Here is a 16,125-nt window from a genome sequence, read left to right as displayed (position 1 = left end):
TTGTGTTTCCAGGTGTGGATTTGGTCAAAAGCCAAATTTATCAATAGGAAATTCCTAATGGAAGAACTTTACCAGCGTTTTCTTGATGGAGAAGACAGCCAGGTAGCCCAGGAAGATGACCCTTTCTGGGATCCTGTCGAAGTTGTTCACCTGGGTTCTGCTCACATCTGGCTCCAGTCCCTTGCCTACTGCATGAAGTTTGAGGAACAAGTGGAATTTCTGAACTGTGACGGGCTGGAAGAGGCAGTGTTGCATATTCACATAAACCCCTGCTTCTCGACAGGACAGTGGGTATCTCCGCCACCCCCTTGTCTAGTTCTGGGTCATACAGAAAACTCACAGCAAGCCTGAGTTCTCCTGGAAGGGGAGAACTTGGTACCCTGAAGAGGTCACTCCTGAGACAAACAAATGAGCTCGTTCATTCATAATTTGGCCTCATCATATCTGATTTTGCCAAGGCAGCCAAATCAGCTGCCCTGGAATATTTAAAACCCCACATCCAGCGGTCTTTGAGCAGCTCACACTGCCCTAGAGGACCAAAGGAATGAGGAGAATACCCTGCAGGGGCAGGACTGTAGTAGAAGGAAACATGGACATGAGCCCAGAGAGCTGGGTCGGTAGAGAAGCCAAGGGTGCCATAGAACCTTCCACCCTCCCCCGCCCTTCCTGGCGCCTGTGAGGTCTGGGACCCACCACACACATTTGTTCTTTCCAGCATTAGTCCTCAGCCTTGCTGACCAGGCCCAAGAGCCAGAAGCAGGAAGCTGCTTTTGTAGCTCACCCTGCCTCCCTGGACAGGCTCTGTTAATTTCTTTGTTCCTTTTCTCAAGGAAGGAGCTGTGCTATCTTTGTTTCCTTATGTGGCCCCATTCTGAGGGGTTATCTGATCTTTGTGCTAACTCCACTGTATAACCTTTACTGTCCCTTCAGGTTGTCTCTGGGGCTTCCCTGGTGGCTCAGATAGTAAAGAATCCACCTGCAATGCAGGAGACATGAGGTCGATTCCTGGGTCAAGAAGGTCCCCTGGAGAAGGAAATGGCAATCCACTCCAGTATTCTTGCCTGGAGAATTCCATGGACAGAGGAGTCTGGCGGGCTACAGTCCACGGGGTCACATAGAGTCGGACACGACTGAGAGACTTACACACACAGAAGATGTCTCCCTGTTTCCTCTCTTTGGGCCAAAGGCAGTTGAGAGAGTTTTTACAAAAGCTAACACCTCTTAGCAATTCTAAGTAAAGAGGCCGGCAGGCCTGGTCTGGGTGCCAGTGTCCTCAGTGGCTAGCCGATGCAAACTTTTTGTCTTTCTGAAGAAGAAACAGTCAACAAGTGAGCAACAAAACTGCCAAGTCTTGTGACTAAAAGACTAAGATGATCAGTGCCTCGCTGTCTTTATTGGAATTCTAAGTAACTTCCTGGGCATTTTGCTACCCCAGGCTCCTAAGCTGCCTGATGGTTCTATTTCTCACTTTGAATTAGTAAAGTGGCATTATAGTTTACAGGTTTCAATCTCTGTGAGCTCAGTTGATGTGAGAGAGGTACCCTGTTGGAAAGCTGTCCAAACTGTTTTCTGAGCCTGTAGGCCTGGAATTGACTCTGGACCGTGAAGGGTTCACAAGGAGAATGACATCTGGAGAGGCTGCCTGTGGGCAGCCAGCTGGCTTTCTCTAGGTGGCAGCCCCTCTGCCCACTGGGGAACCTACCTAAATCTTCAATGGCAGTTTGGCATCCACACCTGGGTGCATTTATTGCAAGAAGCTATTATATTCCTGTCTCCTCCTTGAGATAGTCCATATCTTGAAGTACAAGAACAAAGTGGGCTCTTGTGATATGTCTCTTGAATGAGTGAATTCTACAGCTGGTAATATTACCCATCCTTTCTTCAGAGAATTTGGCTGTCTCTTAGGGCTTCCCTGGTGGCTCAGATTGCAAAGAATCCACCTGCAATGATGCAGGAGACCCAGCTTTGACTGGAGAAGGGAATGGTTACTCACTCCAGTATTCTTACCTGGAGAATTCCATGGACAGAGGAGCCTGCCTGACTGCAGTCCATGGGGTCACAAAGAGTCCACCACGACTGAGTGACTGACACACACAAGGCGTCTATGTAATCTTCACTGACATCAGTCTCACTTGCTTGGGCCCAGGGAAACCTGTGATCAATGTTTACCGCTTCTGTTTACAGAGCACGTGGTGAGGAAGATGTGGTTACTGACCCAGTGGACCTGCTGGGCAAGAGGATGGATTTCCAGATTCGCCTTGTGCAGTGCCTTGGCACCAAGTGGCTGAAGGAAGATGCGGAGAGGGGTGTTCAGATGGGGTACCAGCCTGCTCTGCTGAGCTGCTGAACGTGAACCACCCAGCCTGTGTGCCCTGATGGGAGGGGGCCTTTCCTCAAGTTTTAAGAATGAGTTGACCATGAAATTTGCTTAAGTTTTTCTGCTTGTTCAACTCCCAAATGACTATTTCCTCCTTCTGCTTAACAGAGGGAGAAGTTACATGTCCCTCCAGGTCACTGTGTACAGGTCAACATGTACTGATTCTTCTAAGTAGTCGAAGCCAAGAGTCAGGCATTTTAATTATCAGAAAGAGCATCTAGTGAACCTGTGTTATCAAAGTAGGATGATTGGGTTTATTTTCTTTTTTTAGTTGGAAACAAAAGGACTATGTGTGATGATGTGATAGAGGCACCACACATTAGTTTAAGATATGCTTAAACTAATTAGGCTAAAAGGATACTAAAAGATGAAGCAATAAAGAAGGAGAGATTTTGAAGGACAAAAAACAAACCACAACCTCTTATGGAAAATTAATAACTTTAGATTATCTAAGTAGAAAGTATCAAAATCCTTTTCTCTTTTTTTTAGACTTTTAGTAAGTATTATCTATGTAATGATGATATCTGTGTTGAATAGCTGAGATGTTGGAGGTGGCAATCAGGAGAATCAATTGTAGGTCATCTTTTATCAACTAAATGGCAACCCACTCCAGTATTTTTGCCTGCAAAATCCTGTGGACAGCAGGCCTGGCAGGCTACAATCCATGGGGTCACAGAACTGGACACGACTGAGCATGCACACCTTATCAACTAAACAAAGCAGGCTACAGTTCTTTGGCTTATCTGACACTTTCCTTTAGAAATGTATCCCTTATGGTTTTGAATTATGGTTTCTGTTCTTTTCTCAGGTACAGAATTTATGATCTTCCAAGCACTTTATATACCAAGCCTGTATGGAAAATTGTGAATCCCCAAATTGATGAGACTGTCCAATTTACAACCTTAAATGCATCTCAGGAGTTTCTGAATTATTTACAGACAAACGCTCTCATTGTTGATTTATGGGGTCTTCAAGGTACCATGCTTACCTCCCCTTTTGCATGGTGCATTCCTCCATCAGATGTCATGTTGTGTATCTTAGGGCTGCAGAGGGAGGTTGTCAGGGTCTTGACAGCAGAGGCCAAGAGGTGTCTTCTCCTGAGCCTCTGGGTTTTGGTCCACAGTTGATTACATGGTTTAAACCTCCTCACACAACACTGAGAGTGGAGGATGAGACATTTCTTTCCTGATGGGTCTCTCCCTCACACTACAGAAGGCTGTGCTGAGCTGAGCTGCTCTCAGCTGAACCTCATGGTCACAGGTGAAGGCCACATCCTGGTGGACACGAAGAAAACTCCCCCTCTGATGGACAGAGGTCAGGTGTGTTTATTTAAGTCACATTAAAAATAGATGTCACAGATGACTGAAAAAAAAAAAATCTCAGATAATAGTTGCTTGGGGATCATCAGTGTTCCCTCCCATTAAAAAGCCTCTTCCTTGATTTACTCCTGTGTATCTTGAGGGTCTTAAATCTTGGTTACCACCCACCCCTCACTGCACCCCATCCAGTTTTCATAAGATAGGAACAAGGGCCAGTCTCAAAGGATATGCAAATAATGCACACAAGACTAACCCAACTTGTTTCTGTAGAGTACATCAAACCAGATACCAGAGCTTTATCTGAAGCTGCTCAAGTTAGAACAGGAGACGGAACTGCTCAGAAACATAAACAGAGTCCTCAGAGAGGAAAATGTGCTTCTTAAAGAATCTGTTGAGAGAACCAGCTCTAGTCAACAAGGTGAGAGGCCGCTCAAATCTTGGTGTTTAAACTCCTACATTTGTGATGTGTATTTTCTTTCTAAGAAACAAGCTATTAAATGAGTTCATATCTTGTTTCAGTTTTTTTTAAAAAAGCAGAATATTTTTTCCTTGTAAGATTTCTTTGGATGGGTCCCAACTGGTACCTGATAAATGATGATGTAGTACAATGCCACCAAGATAATTAAATATATAAATATGTGGATAAATAGTTGTGGGTCAGTCACTTAGTCGTGTCCGACTCTTTGAGACCCAATGGACTGCAGCAAGGCTTCCCTGTCCTTCACAACTCCCAGAGTTTGCTCAAATTCATGTCCATTGAGTTGGTGATGCCATTCAACCATCTCCTCCTCTGCCACCCACTTCTCCTCCTGCCCTCAGTCTTTCTCAGGATCAGAGTCTTTTCCAATGAGTCAGCTCTTCACATCAGGTAGACAAAGTATTGGGGCTTCAGCTTCAGCATTAGCCCTCCCAATGAATATTCAGGGTTGATTTCCTTTAGGATTAACTGGTTTGAGATGAACAAATAAACGATCTCTTATCTTCCACCTTCAGCACATCAGCCTTCTAGTACCCGAAAGATCACTTGGATGACAGCACAAGGGCCAGCAGCCAGAGAGATTAATCAAATGTGCACCACCCAGCAAGCCAGCTATGACAGAGAATTCGCCAGAGCTCTTAAAGTGTTCTACCAAAGCATGAATGTGGCCAGAGGGCAGTTTCTCAAACTGAGACATTATAAACCTCCTGTAAGTATCCAGCATCCTGGGAGCCAAAGGATTATCTTTACCTTAAATATAACTCTTGGATAGAATGGCATTTCCCGAGGGTGGGGTGGGTGTGTGTTTAAGAAGAGCACGTCAAGGCCGGGAACACTGTGAGTCTGCTGTTTTCAGGCTTCCACCCATCTCTGCTCCCATTTTTCACTTTAGTGTACATCTGGTTGGTTCAAGGAGGCTGTGGCCCCTGCAGGATTGAGATTCCTGCACTTTATGACATATAGAATATCCCGGAAGTACACATTTGCTTTATTGTTATAAAACCAAAGAAATATAATTCATCACACTAAGATATTATAGGAGAAAAATCATGGTTACTTCAATAGCTACTGAAAAAGCATGTGATAAATTCAGCATCCTCCCACAATAAAAACCCTTAGCAAACTAGGAACAAAATGGACATTTCTTACTGACAAAGGCAGTCTTGAACACACAGGAAGCATAACCTTAATGGTAAATCATAGATGTCAGCTATCTTCACTTTTTTTTGACATTGTACTTTAGGGTCTAGCCAGTGTAGCAAGGCCAGAAATAAAAGGTATAAAGATTGGAAAGGGGGATAAAAAGTAATAATCATAATAGCAAACATTTATAGAACACTTGGGGGCTTCCCAGGTGGCACTAGTGGTAGAGAACCCGCCTACCAATGCAGGTTAGAGGTAAGAGACATGGGTTCAATCCTGGGGCAGGAAGATACCCTGGAGAAGGGAACGGCTACCCACGCCAGTATCTTGCCTGGGAAATCCCATGGACAGAGGAAACTTGTGGACTATAGTCCATGGGGTTGCAGAGTTGGACACCACTTGACAACTAAAAACAACAACATAATACTTACTAAGTGTTTTTATATTTACTGAGTTCTCACAACAACCAGACGGGTGTGTGTATGTGTTAGTCGCTCAGTTATGTCCAACTCTTTGCGATCCCATGGACTGTAGCCCACCAGGTTCCTCTGTCCATGAAATTCTCCAGGCAAGAATACTGGAGTGGGCTGCCAATCCCTTCTCCAGGGGACCTTCCCGACACAGGGATTGAACCCGGGTCTCCTGCATTGGCAGGCAGATTCTTTAGCACTGAGCCACCAGGGAAGCCCATAAATCAGTATAAAAACTTAAAAAATTGTTGCCATTTATCTAATAAAAGTCAAAGATGCACCTCCCCTATAAGCCTGCAATTCAACTCCTCTTCTCCACAGAGTAAACTGGTTCTGCAGAGAACCCCTGAGGCAGAGGGTCTTGGAGTGTGGTCCTCCCAGTCAGCAGCTGCAGCATTATCTGGAATCTTGTCAGAAATGCAAATTCCAGGGTCCCCTCCCAGACCTACTGAGTCAGAATCTCTGGATGTGAGGCCCAGTCAACTGTGCTTCAACAGCCCTCTAGGTGATTCTGCCTTCGACTCGTTTGAACCACCTCTCTTGGCATGCTATGTATGTAATGGATTAATTTTTCTCCTACCTATCTGGAATGGCCCTTGTTATACACCATTCCTGAGAGAACTGGGAAGATAGTCATTCAAGTCATTTTCTGTTCTGTGGTTCAGATGGTGGTCCAGGTGAAAAATCCTGTAGAAACCCACACATGTATGCATAAGATGGTATTTTAACCATTTTCCATTACAGCCCCCCAAATGGAAATATCCTAATGCACATCCACAGAAGATAAGTAAATTATGGCACAAGTGGCCAGAAAACAGGCAAAATATAGGGCTGTTTAGAGCTGCATTGTAGGTGGCAAGAAAACGATGATCAACTTAGGTTAGTGGTTGCTTCTGGGGGTGGGGAAATGGGTGTGACCAGGAGGAAATCAATCAAGAGATAGAGTGTTTTCTTGAGCAGACATGTTTAATTTGTACCCATGCATACATTTTGGGCACTCTTTCGGATATATCAGTTCAGTTCAGTTGCTCAGTCATGTCTGACTCTTTGCAACCCCATGGACTGCAGCATACCAGGCTTCCCTGTCCATCACCAACTCTTGGACCTTGCTCAAATTCATGCCCATCGAGTCGGTGATGCCATCCAGCCATCTCATCCTCTGTCGTCCCCTTCTCCTCCTGCCCCCAATCCCTCCCAGCATCAGGGTCTTTCCCAGTGAGTCAGTTCTTCCCATCAGGTGGCCAAAGGATTGAAGCTTCAGCTTCAACATCAGTCCTTCCAATGAACAGTCAGGACTGATTTCCTTTAGGATTGACTGGTTGGATCTCCTTGCAGTCTAAAGGGACTCTCAAGAGTCTTCTCCAACACCACAGTTATAAAGCATCAATTCTTCAGTGCTCAGCTCACAATAAAGAAAGAAGGAAAAACTAGTGTGGTGAAAGACACTAAAGTAAAAAATAATCCACAACCTGGGAGAGTCTGTTTGTATTGTTGTTGTTGTTCAGTCACCCAGTCATGTCCAGCTCTTTGTGACCCCATGGACTGCAGCACACCAGGCCTCCCTGTCCTTCACCATCTCCCAGAGTTTGCTCAAACTCGTGTCCGCTGAGTCGGTGATGTTAATATCCAGAATAAACAAACTACATATTTATTTTATTAAAATAAGAAAGACAACACGTGGCAAAACACATTGGAAAAAATGGCCAAAGTATTTGAGCAGGCATTTCACTAATCATCAGGGAAAAGAAACTAAAAGGAGATGCCCTGACACACTACCTGCCCCCTGCCCGCTCCCCATCTCTGTGAGCACTGTCACCTCCTCTTACCTTGCTCACAGGCTCCCTGGCCCACAGGGGTACCTGCAGTAGTCCCTTCTCCTATAGGGCAGGGGTATACCAGTCAACCCTATCGATGGGAGAATCCCCACCCACATGGTCCTTTGCAAACTTCAGAACGTCTACAGTATTATACCAGTCCCCAGTATTTGGATTCTCTCACCAATTTTCCCTGTTGACAATAAGTAACCAGACCAGACCTGTTCCTAGGTGAATTGTTGCCTCTGGTAGCAGCTTTCAAATGCAGCTTTCCAGCTCAAAGGGAGACCTTACTGGGCACCCCTTCATGTACACACATCATCCTTTTACTGTAATGAAGTGAGTCCACTAAGATTGAAATTGAGCGGGACACTTCAGGCCCTTCTGAGTACAAATCCCTTCCATGTTCCTCATTTCTTGTTTGGAGAAAAAGACTTTCCTCTCCTAGACCTTCCCTGAGTTCCAAAGAGCAGATTCAAGCAATTAGTAACTAGGGGAGTAAGGGAACACAGACACAAAGAAAAAACAAGCCCAGCATCATCTTTTCCATGATGGTCAGCTTAAAAGAATGTGTTGACTTATGACCCCAAACTGTGGAGATAATGCTCTATCAAATGGCCCCAAGTGTGAGGGGAATCACACTGACTGAAACCACTCACCCTGGTCAGGCACCATAGTTACCATTTGCATGAGTTATTTTACGACAGGAGGTCCTGGTAAGGAACAGGGAACTAATACGCCACTACCAACTGGAAGAGTTCAGGAAAGGTCAAAAGGTGACACCACGTGTCCAACCACCCCCCAGAATCCTTCTCACTGCCGTCCATCTTGGCTGAGCAATGTGCGCACCACCAGGAAGGACTCTGAACCAGAAGACAAAGACAACCCGGAAACTAATCCCATCACCATAAAATCCACTGCGAGCCATGTGGCAGGGTAGTTCTCCTGGGTTCCCTTTACCCTACTGCTCTCTGCCCGGGCATCCCTTCCCAATAAAATCTCTTGCTTTGGCAACACATGTGTCTCCTCTGACAATTCATTTCCGAGTATTAGACCAGAGTCCACTTTCTGGCCCGAGAAGGGGTTCCCCCTCCTGCAACACAAGCAGTCTTAAAATTAGTAACCTGGGTCAATTAAGAACTGAATTCCTCAGCCATCATGAGGTAAATAACCATCATTGCTTTTGCTCTCTCTCCAAAAGAAGTTAGGAGATCACGAGACCATGATATACTAGTTTGCTAGGACACACAGATCAATCACACTCAATGACAGATGCAAGTTACAAGATGATGCTCGGAGGTCTGCAACTGAGGTCTTATAGGGGAGCTGAAATCACATACTACCCCCACCCTACCCCCTTTACTTTTGCTTTTAAAACCCCTGCACCCTGGCCAGCCAGCAGGATGGCTCTGAGATGAGTCTAGGTCTCTCATCTTCAGAGCTGGCGCCTTCTTAACTAATACAAGCTTCTCTGCTCCAGACTCCATTATTTCAGCTTGTTTGGCTTCACTGTGCATCAGGCATATGAATTTGGGGTTTGACAATATCATTTTTTTCTTTATTTTTAGGAAGATGATCAAATGCTTCGGCCATTTGTACACCAACAGTCACAAATGCTAAAGGACTTTGGGGACCTACTTGAATCCAGCTTGTGGAAACTGAAAAATGATGTTGCTCTTATAGTGAAACATAAGAAAGAATGTTTACTGCATATGGAATAGTGTTCAGTTCAGTTGCTCAGGCCTGTCCGACTCTTCATGACCCCATAGACTGCAGCACGCCAGGCTTCCCTGTCAATCACCAACTCTTGGAGCTTGCTCAAACTCATGTCCATCGAGTCAGTGATACCATCCAATCGTCTCATCCTCTGTCGTCCCCTTCTCCTCATGCCTTCAATCTTTCCCAGAGGATACACCAACTGAAAACATTTGAGCTTTGAGTTGTCAAGATTATTTAATTAACTTGGCTATCGGAGCTGAACTGTGGACTCAACCTAGTCAACCCATTTCTCACTCACACAACTTTTTACACAGCTTTCAAGCAAAATTCCTTTTTATTTAAAATCATGTAAAAATGAATTCAGGCTGAAGGTGAGGTGGAAAATATGAGCAGAGAATGGTTAGCACTCTGAGCAAGAGGATCAACAGCCTGGAGCTGAATCCATGACTAATCAGTTCTGTGGTTTGGAGCAAGCGATGTCCCTTCTCTAAGCCTCTTTCCTTATCTGTTCTTCTTTAAGTTAAAGACCCTCTTTCTTCTATACAGTTTGTGCAGCTGCTGCTGCTGCTAAGTCACTTCAGTCGTGTCTGACTCTGTGCGACCCCACAGACAGCAGCCCACCAGGCTCCCCTGTCCCTGGGATTCTCCAGGCAAGAACACTAGAGTGGGTTGCCATTTCCTTCTTCAATGCATGAAAGTGAAAAGTGACAGAGTTGTCTCCTAACATGAGTAAGATTCTTATCAGTTTCATGCCTCTCACTGTATTGCAGAAATTCCATAAAGGAAATGGCTGTCCTCTTTACATGATGAATGTAACAGAACACTTATTTGTGTTTATGGTATGATTACAAAAGGAAAAGTCTTTGCCTTATTTTTGGGCTTCAGTGGAAAATGTAGTTAAATATAAAAAGTAAATTAGACAAAACTTTTGCTTAGGTAGTGAAAATCAGTAGAAACTTACCAGCTACATCCTTCAAACTAACCACAGGTATAGAACCAGGGAAAATGAATGATAAACCCAGTTATTAGCAGGACACAGACCACTTGGGAAGCACATTTCTACCACTACTCAATTATACAGACATGTCCAAACACAAATCCACTGTTCAATTGACAATCCTTTATTATTAAACTTAGGTAGGAGTCCAAAATCAGTCAGTGTAGATGGGTGAAAAACTAGGCTAAAACAGCAAAAACTGCAGTTTCATTTGGCAAAGGCCTACACTATACAGAGAAATTCATGGGAAAGTAAGATCCCATTTGATACCATGACGGAAAACAGCAGCCACTATCTCACATGACCACCAGCCTGGGTGCGTCAGCAACACAGACAGAGCCACCCATCCCATCCTCTCATCTGCCAGCTCACTTATAAAAAATGACCATGAATTCTTCAATGAAAAAGTCAGTCAAATATTAAGTTTTCTCTCAAAAGCAATAAAATCACAAAAATCAGCTAAGATTTGAAATTTAGGGTAAGCTAGTACAATTTCCTGCTTTTTAATGTATAGATATTTTAGATTTGACAATCTTTTCCACATATAGTCAGATAGGTTTAAAGAAGCATTTCAACATATCAAATTAAAAAGATGTTAATTCATACATTTTATGACTTCAATTAATTATTAAAATGTTTAGACTTCAGTGCTGCTAATGACACTAAATTCAATGCCACGTTCGTTGAGTCTGTCAATCAACTTTGTTCTGGAGAAAGCTGCTCCGGGTGTGAAGACTCCACCCCTGAAAGACATCAGGATGAAAACAGTGCACAATGCCCAGCTCCAGCCCCTTCCTCTGCTAGTATGATCTGCGGGACAGCTAGCTCTCAAATCAATGCAAGACTTATAAAAACCTGATTCTTGATTTCCTTATGGACTGTTTTCGGTTCCATTTCTAAAACCAGCCAAGTGAACAGTAGCTATTATTCAAGAGGAAACCAGTACCTAGCAAACCTGTCTAGACTGGTTCAGTGATAAGGAGGCTGTTTCCACAACGCTGGTATGTGTGTTGGGAGGGGCACATGGAGGGTTATCAACCCAAGTAACAGTTGCTGTTTATAAAGTCAGCCCTAAGACTCGGGAAGATTAAATACACACATGCGTGTGTGCTAAGTCGCTTCACTTGTGTCCAACTCTTTGCAACCCCATGTACTGTATGTAGCCTGCCAGGCTCCTCTGGGATTCTCCAGATAGAATACTGAAGTGGGTTGCCATGTCCTTCTTCAGGGGATTGTCTCTGCCTAGGGATTGAACCCGTGTCTCTGTCTCCTGCACCGGCAGGCGGGTTCTTTACTACCAAAGCCACCTGGGAGGCCTCTAAATACACACGTGGACAAAATAAATGTAGGTGATCAATTCCTGATAGAGCATAAACAGGACAAACAGGATGAAAAAGAAGTGTTTTTTTACATGTAATGGCTACCATTCAGAAAATGCTAAATATTTTCAAAGGGTATACAAATATTTGAAGAAAATGTAATCAAGTTTCACTTCATATAATTTTTATGTTTATTACTTACTAGTTTCAGGTCATACCTGATTTGTTTCTAAGCCTGCAAGCCTATGCTTATTTGTAAAGCTGGCCTACTTTTAGGCTAACAGCTAAATCCTCCAGTAAGATAGTGCACTTAATAATTATCTAGCCAGGATGCCATGAATCAAGGCATTCACTGCCAGCTGGGTATCATTCAGCATGGATTAAGGGCTCCTGCCAATAACACTGAACTACGGGGACCTTTTTTGAGTAGCTAACTTTGGATCTAAGTTATTTTTCGAAGGAACTGAAGCCAACTTACATGGCTCTCAACTTCTGTCTCCTCTCATTTATTTCTGCACTGTTCCTAGAAGTCAGTAAGGAACTGTCTTCGCGATTTTAAGTTCACCTCTCTCTTCAGATCAAACATACTGTAAACCCAATGCCTGAAAACTGAACTAAAATAAGCTAAATATAAATGAAAAAGATATCTTTAAATTTGAAGAAAATCAGACTTACGCCTTAGGAAGATCAGAGACATCATTTAGAAGAGTCATGGCTGCCTGGACCATGGCTATGGGGGTAGTTACATAGCCAACTTCTGCAGAAAACCAGTGATCAAGAAAAAGAAAGTATCCATAAACTAGACATTCAACAGCACCCAAAAATCAAATGGTAGATCTTATATCTTAGTGTACAGAATTTCCTTAATACTCTGTTCATGAAATAACAGAAATAACAATTAACATTTATATAGTCCTTACTAAGTGTTAGGAACTGTATTAAGTGCTTTAAATCTATTAAACTCATTTAATCCTTTTAACAATCATACACGGTTAGTACTATTTTATATCCATTTTACAGATGAGGAAACTGAAGCATAGAGAGGTTAAGTGCCTCATTCACATTCACAGAGTTAGACAGTGGTTGAACCAGAATCACATGCGGGCAGCTAGCTCAAGCCAACACTCTTACCAACGATCCTAGATTTATTCATACACTGTGCGATCTTTGCGACCCCTTAGACTGCAACCCATTCAGCTCCTCTGTCCATGGGATTCTCCAGAAAGAATACTGGAGCGGGTTGCCATTTCCTTCTCCAGGGGATCTTCCCGACCCAGGGATCAAACCCTGGTCTCCTGCACTGCAGGCAGATTCTTTACCATCTGAGCCACCAGGGAAGCCCAACTCATACACTAAACTGACCTTTATCAATCAAATACACTAAACTTCACTTTGAAAAACAGACTCAGTTTCTTAAAGGACAACTGAGTAACTCTCAAAGAAGTCTAACTTTAAGAAGTAACTTTAAAAGAAGTCTACAAACCAGTAGAACATTGGTGTTTATATTCATGTCAAATAAGAACATAGCTTATCCTAAAAACCCAAGTGGAAATTTGAAAAAAATGCAAGATGCAAAGATATCTTTGCTATTGGGCTTGATTAAAACTGTACAACAGATGCCTGTGATCTATTAGGAAGGACGGTAATGAAATGTAACTCACAGTGGGACTGTCTCTGTATAGTTCTCTAAAATTTACAGTACTAGTTACTGAATGTTTTGGGGTGACAGTTTTTTTAACAACCTATGAAAATTTTTACCCTCCCTGGAAAAACACACACGTGCACAAATTTTACAAGCAATGTCAGGGTGATCACAGACTCCAAAGAAAGCTTGGACCACAGCCTTGAATATAATTATACTACTGTTATAAGTAAAAGGCTTTAAAGTGACCCTTGAGTATGAGCATAGAACAGATAAATATCAATCAGCCCCTGTCTTCTTATTAAAAATTCCATTCAGAATTACTGAATCATGCTGAAAGAAAAAAAATCAGAGAGGGATACAACAATAAAACTGAATGATACCAATAATTCCAATCCTTCTTTTGACAGAATTATTTATCATTATTAACTTAAATAACTGTGCAAATTTATTTCTAAAACAACTTTTAGAAAGAAATTATGACTAACACACCACTTTATAGCTCAAGACAATATAAAACTCCCAAACGTTCTTAAGTCACATGTGAAATACCTGGTCCTTTCACCTGAGTACAAATTCTGATATTTGGTTTGTTCTTAACAGGAGAAATGTCTTGGCTGAATCCTTGACCAAAAAATGTCATCGTAAATGATGAGGCATCAATCTGAGGAAGAGAAAGCAAAGAGTTTATTAAATAAATATGTCATTTCCTCCTTGAACACAATAAACATTCTATCAACATTATACTTCATATAAGACATTTTTAATAGATAACAACAATCAATATTCTATTAGAATATCCTGTCATCCTTAACTAAGCATGGAACAACAAATAATTCTTTGAAGAACCATAAGTTTTGTTGACTGGTGTAATGTTCTGGGGACAGAGGTAGTGAGGAATAAAGCTGAGTCTTAATGAAGAAGAAAGATGAATCTTAGGCTGTGGCTGAAAGAACAGCATCACTAAAACAGGCAGTTTCAGAGGAAAAGCTGGAGGTAGTTTTTATTTTCGGACAGAATATGTTACTCTGGCTTTAGATATGTTTGAGATGAGAAGACAAAAATAGCAAGTAACGGTAATATGGGCCTAGGATATAGACACAAAACTGCTCCATTTAGAAGTATAAAAATTTGATTCAAAATTAAATTATGAAAGATTTATCCAAGCATCTGTCATAATCACTAAACTTAGAAATAAGGTAACAAAGCCATGGTGAACAAATTTCTATTAAGTATAAACCAAAGGTCAGACATTATATTAGGCCCTGAGACATAAAGTATTTATAAAATAAAATATATGGCACTTCTAGGGCTTAGTTTAGGGGAAGGGGGAAGACTGTGTGTGTGTGTGTGTGTGTGTGTGTACACACACACACGAGATCTAGTAACAATATGAAATATGAATTAGAAGTACAGGGCTAGTTCAGTGGACAGCATTATTAAACCTACTGAGCAGGAGGCCAGGGTTTTGAATCGTGTGTGTCCTCACAGCACACATACATTCTAATACAGAAGTTTATTACAAAGAAAAGTAAGGTAGGTACCAGAAAGGAGAAATCATTATTTAAAGGCAAAACCAGACAAGGTGGCTACAAGAAATGAAAATTATAGCCCATATCTCTGATGAATATGAGTGCAAAATGAAAGTGAGAGTCAGTCAGTTGTATCCGACTCTTTGCGATCCCACGGACTGTAGCCCGCCAGGTTCCTCTGTCCACGGAATTCTCCAGGCCAGAATACTGAAGTGGGTAGCCATTCCCTTCTCCAGGAGATCTTCCCAACCCAGGAATTGAACCCAGGTCTCCTGCATTGAAGGGGGATTCTTTGCCAACTGAGACACCAGGGAAGCCTCAGCTTCCTGTGCAAAGTCCTCAGCAAAATATTAACAAACTAAATTCAACAATACATTGAATGGACCATAAGCTATAATTAGGATCTGGCCATCAAGCTAGTGATAAAGAACCCGCCTGACAATGCAGGAGGCATAAAAGACATGGGTTCAATCCCTGGGTCAGGAAGATCCCCTGGAGGAGGGCATGACAACCCACTCCAGTATTCTTGCCTGGAGAATCCCATGGACAGAGGAGCCTGGTGGGCTACCGTCCATAGGGCCACAAAGAGTTGGACACAACTGAAGTGACTTCGCACAGCACAACACAGCACATATTATACTTAAGTGGGATTTAGTTCAGGGATGCAAACATGTTCAACATCCACAAATAAGTCAATGTGATATTCTACATTAACAAAATAAAGGATAAAAATCATATAGTCATCCCAAACACAGGAAAAGCACTTGATAAAATTGAACATCCATTTATTAAAAAAAAGTCTCAACAAAGTGTGTATATAGAGGGGACATATTTCAACATAATAAAGACCATATATAACAAAACCATAGCTAACAGCATACTCAGTGGTGAAAAGCTGAGAGCTTTTCTGAAAGCTCTTCTTCTAAGATCAGAAACAAGACAAGAGCACCCACTCTTGCCAGTTCTACTCAACATAGTATTTGGAAGTCCTAGTCACAACCATCAGACAAGAAACAGAATACAAGGAATCTAAACTGGAAAATAAGAAGTAAAATTGTCACTGTATGCAGAGGTCATGATATTACATATAGAATATACTAAAGGTACCACCAAAAAACTATTAAAACTAATAAATGAACTCAGTAAAGTTGCAGGATATAAATACAAAGTTAACATACAGAAATTTATTGCATTTCTATATACTAACAACAATCGGAAAGAGAAGTTAAGAAAACAATCTTATTTACAATCCCATCAAAAGGAATAATACCAGGAAATAAATCTAATCAAGGACATATATACTTGTGCTCAAGAA

The 16,125-nt window shown here is 42.2% G+C and overlaps 2 protein-coding genes across 2 annotated transcripts in view; one reads left to right on the top strand and one right to left on the bottom strand.

The window, feature by feature from the left end:
• LOC122451654 (kinesin-like protein KIF28P) overlaps positions 1–10,328 on the top strand; it is an 88,158-nt gene extending 77,830 nt beyond the window's left edge. Inside the window, exons 17-23 of the mRNA XM_043484545.1 lie at positions 13–287; positions 2,185–2,319; positions 3,186–3,352; positions 3,590–3,698; positions 3,969–4,138; positions 4,690–4,883; positions 9,170–10,328. Coding sequence (XP_043340480.1) covers positions 13–287; positions 2,185–2,319; positions 3,186–3,352; positions 3,590–3,698; positions 3,969–4,138; positions 4,690–4,883; positions 9,170–9,322 — 1,203 coding nt within the window. The 3' untranslated portion in view covers positions 9,323–10,328. The remainder of the gene's footprint in view (positions 1–12; positions 288–2,184; positions 2,320–3,185; positions 3,353–3,589; positions 3,699–3,968; positions 4,139–4,689; positions 4,884–9,169) is intronic.
• Positions 10,329–10,420: 92 nt separating this feature from the next.
• The window catches only part of SCCPDH (saccharopine dehydrogenase (putative)), a 29,982-nt gene continuing 24,277 nt past the window's right edge, over positions 10,421–16,125 (bottom strand). The window contains exons 10-12 of the mRNA XM_043484547.1: positions 13,831–13,942; positions 12,312–12,393; positions 10,421–11,060 (exon numbers count right to left, since the gene is read on the bottom strand). Of these exons, the coding sequence (XP_043340482.1) occupies positions 10,955–11,060; positions 12,312–12,393; positions 13,831–13,942 (300 nt within the window). The 3' untranslated portion in view covers positions 10,421–10,954. The remainder of the gene's footprint in view (positions 11,061–12,311; positions 12,394–13,830; positions 13,943–16,125) is intronic.

The sequence above is a fragment of the Cervus canadensis genome, chromosome 13 (assembly GCF_019320065.1).
Source record: "Cervus canadensis isolate Bull #8, Minnesota chromosome 13, ASM1932006v1, whole genome shotgun sequence".
Classification (NCBI taxonomy): domain Eukaryota; kingdom Metazoa; phylum Chordata; class Mammalia; order Artiodactyla; family Cervidae; genus Cervus; species Cervus canadensis.
The sequence above is the reverse complement of the archived record's forward strand: the minus strand, read 5'-3'. Positions and strand labels throughout refer to the sequence as shown.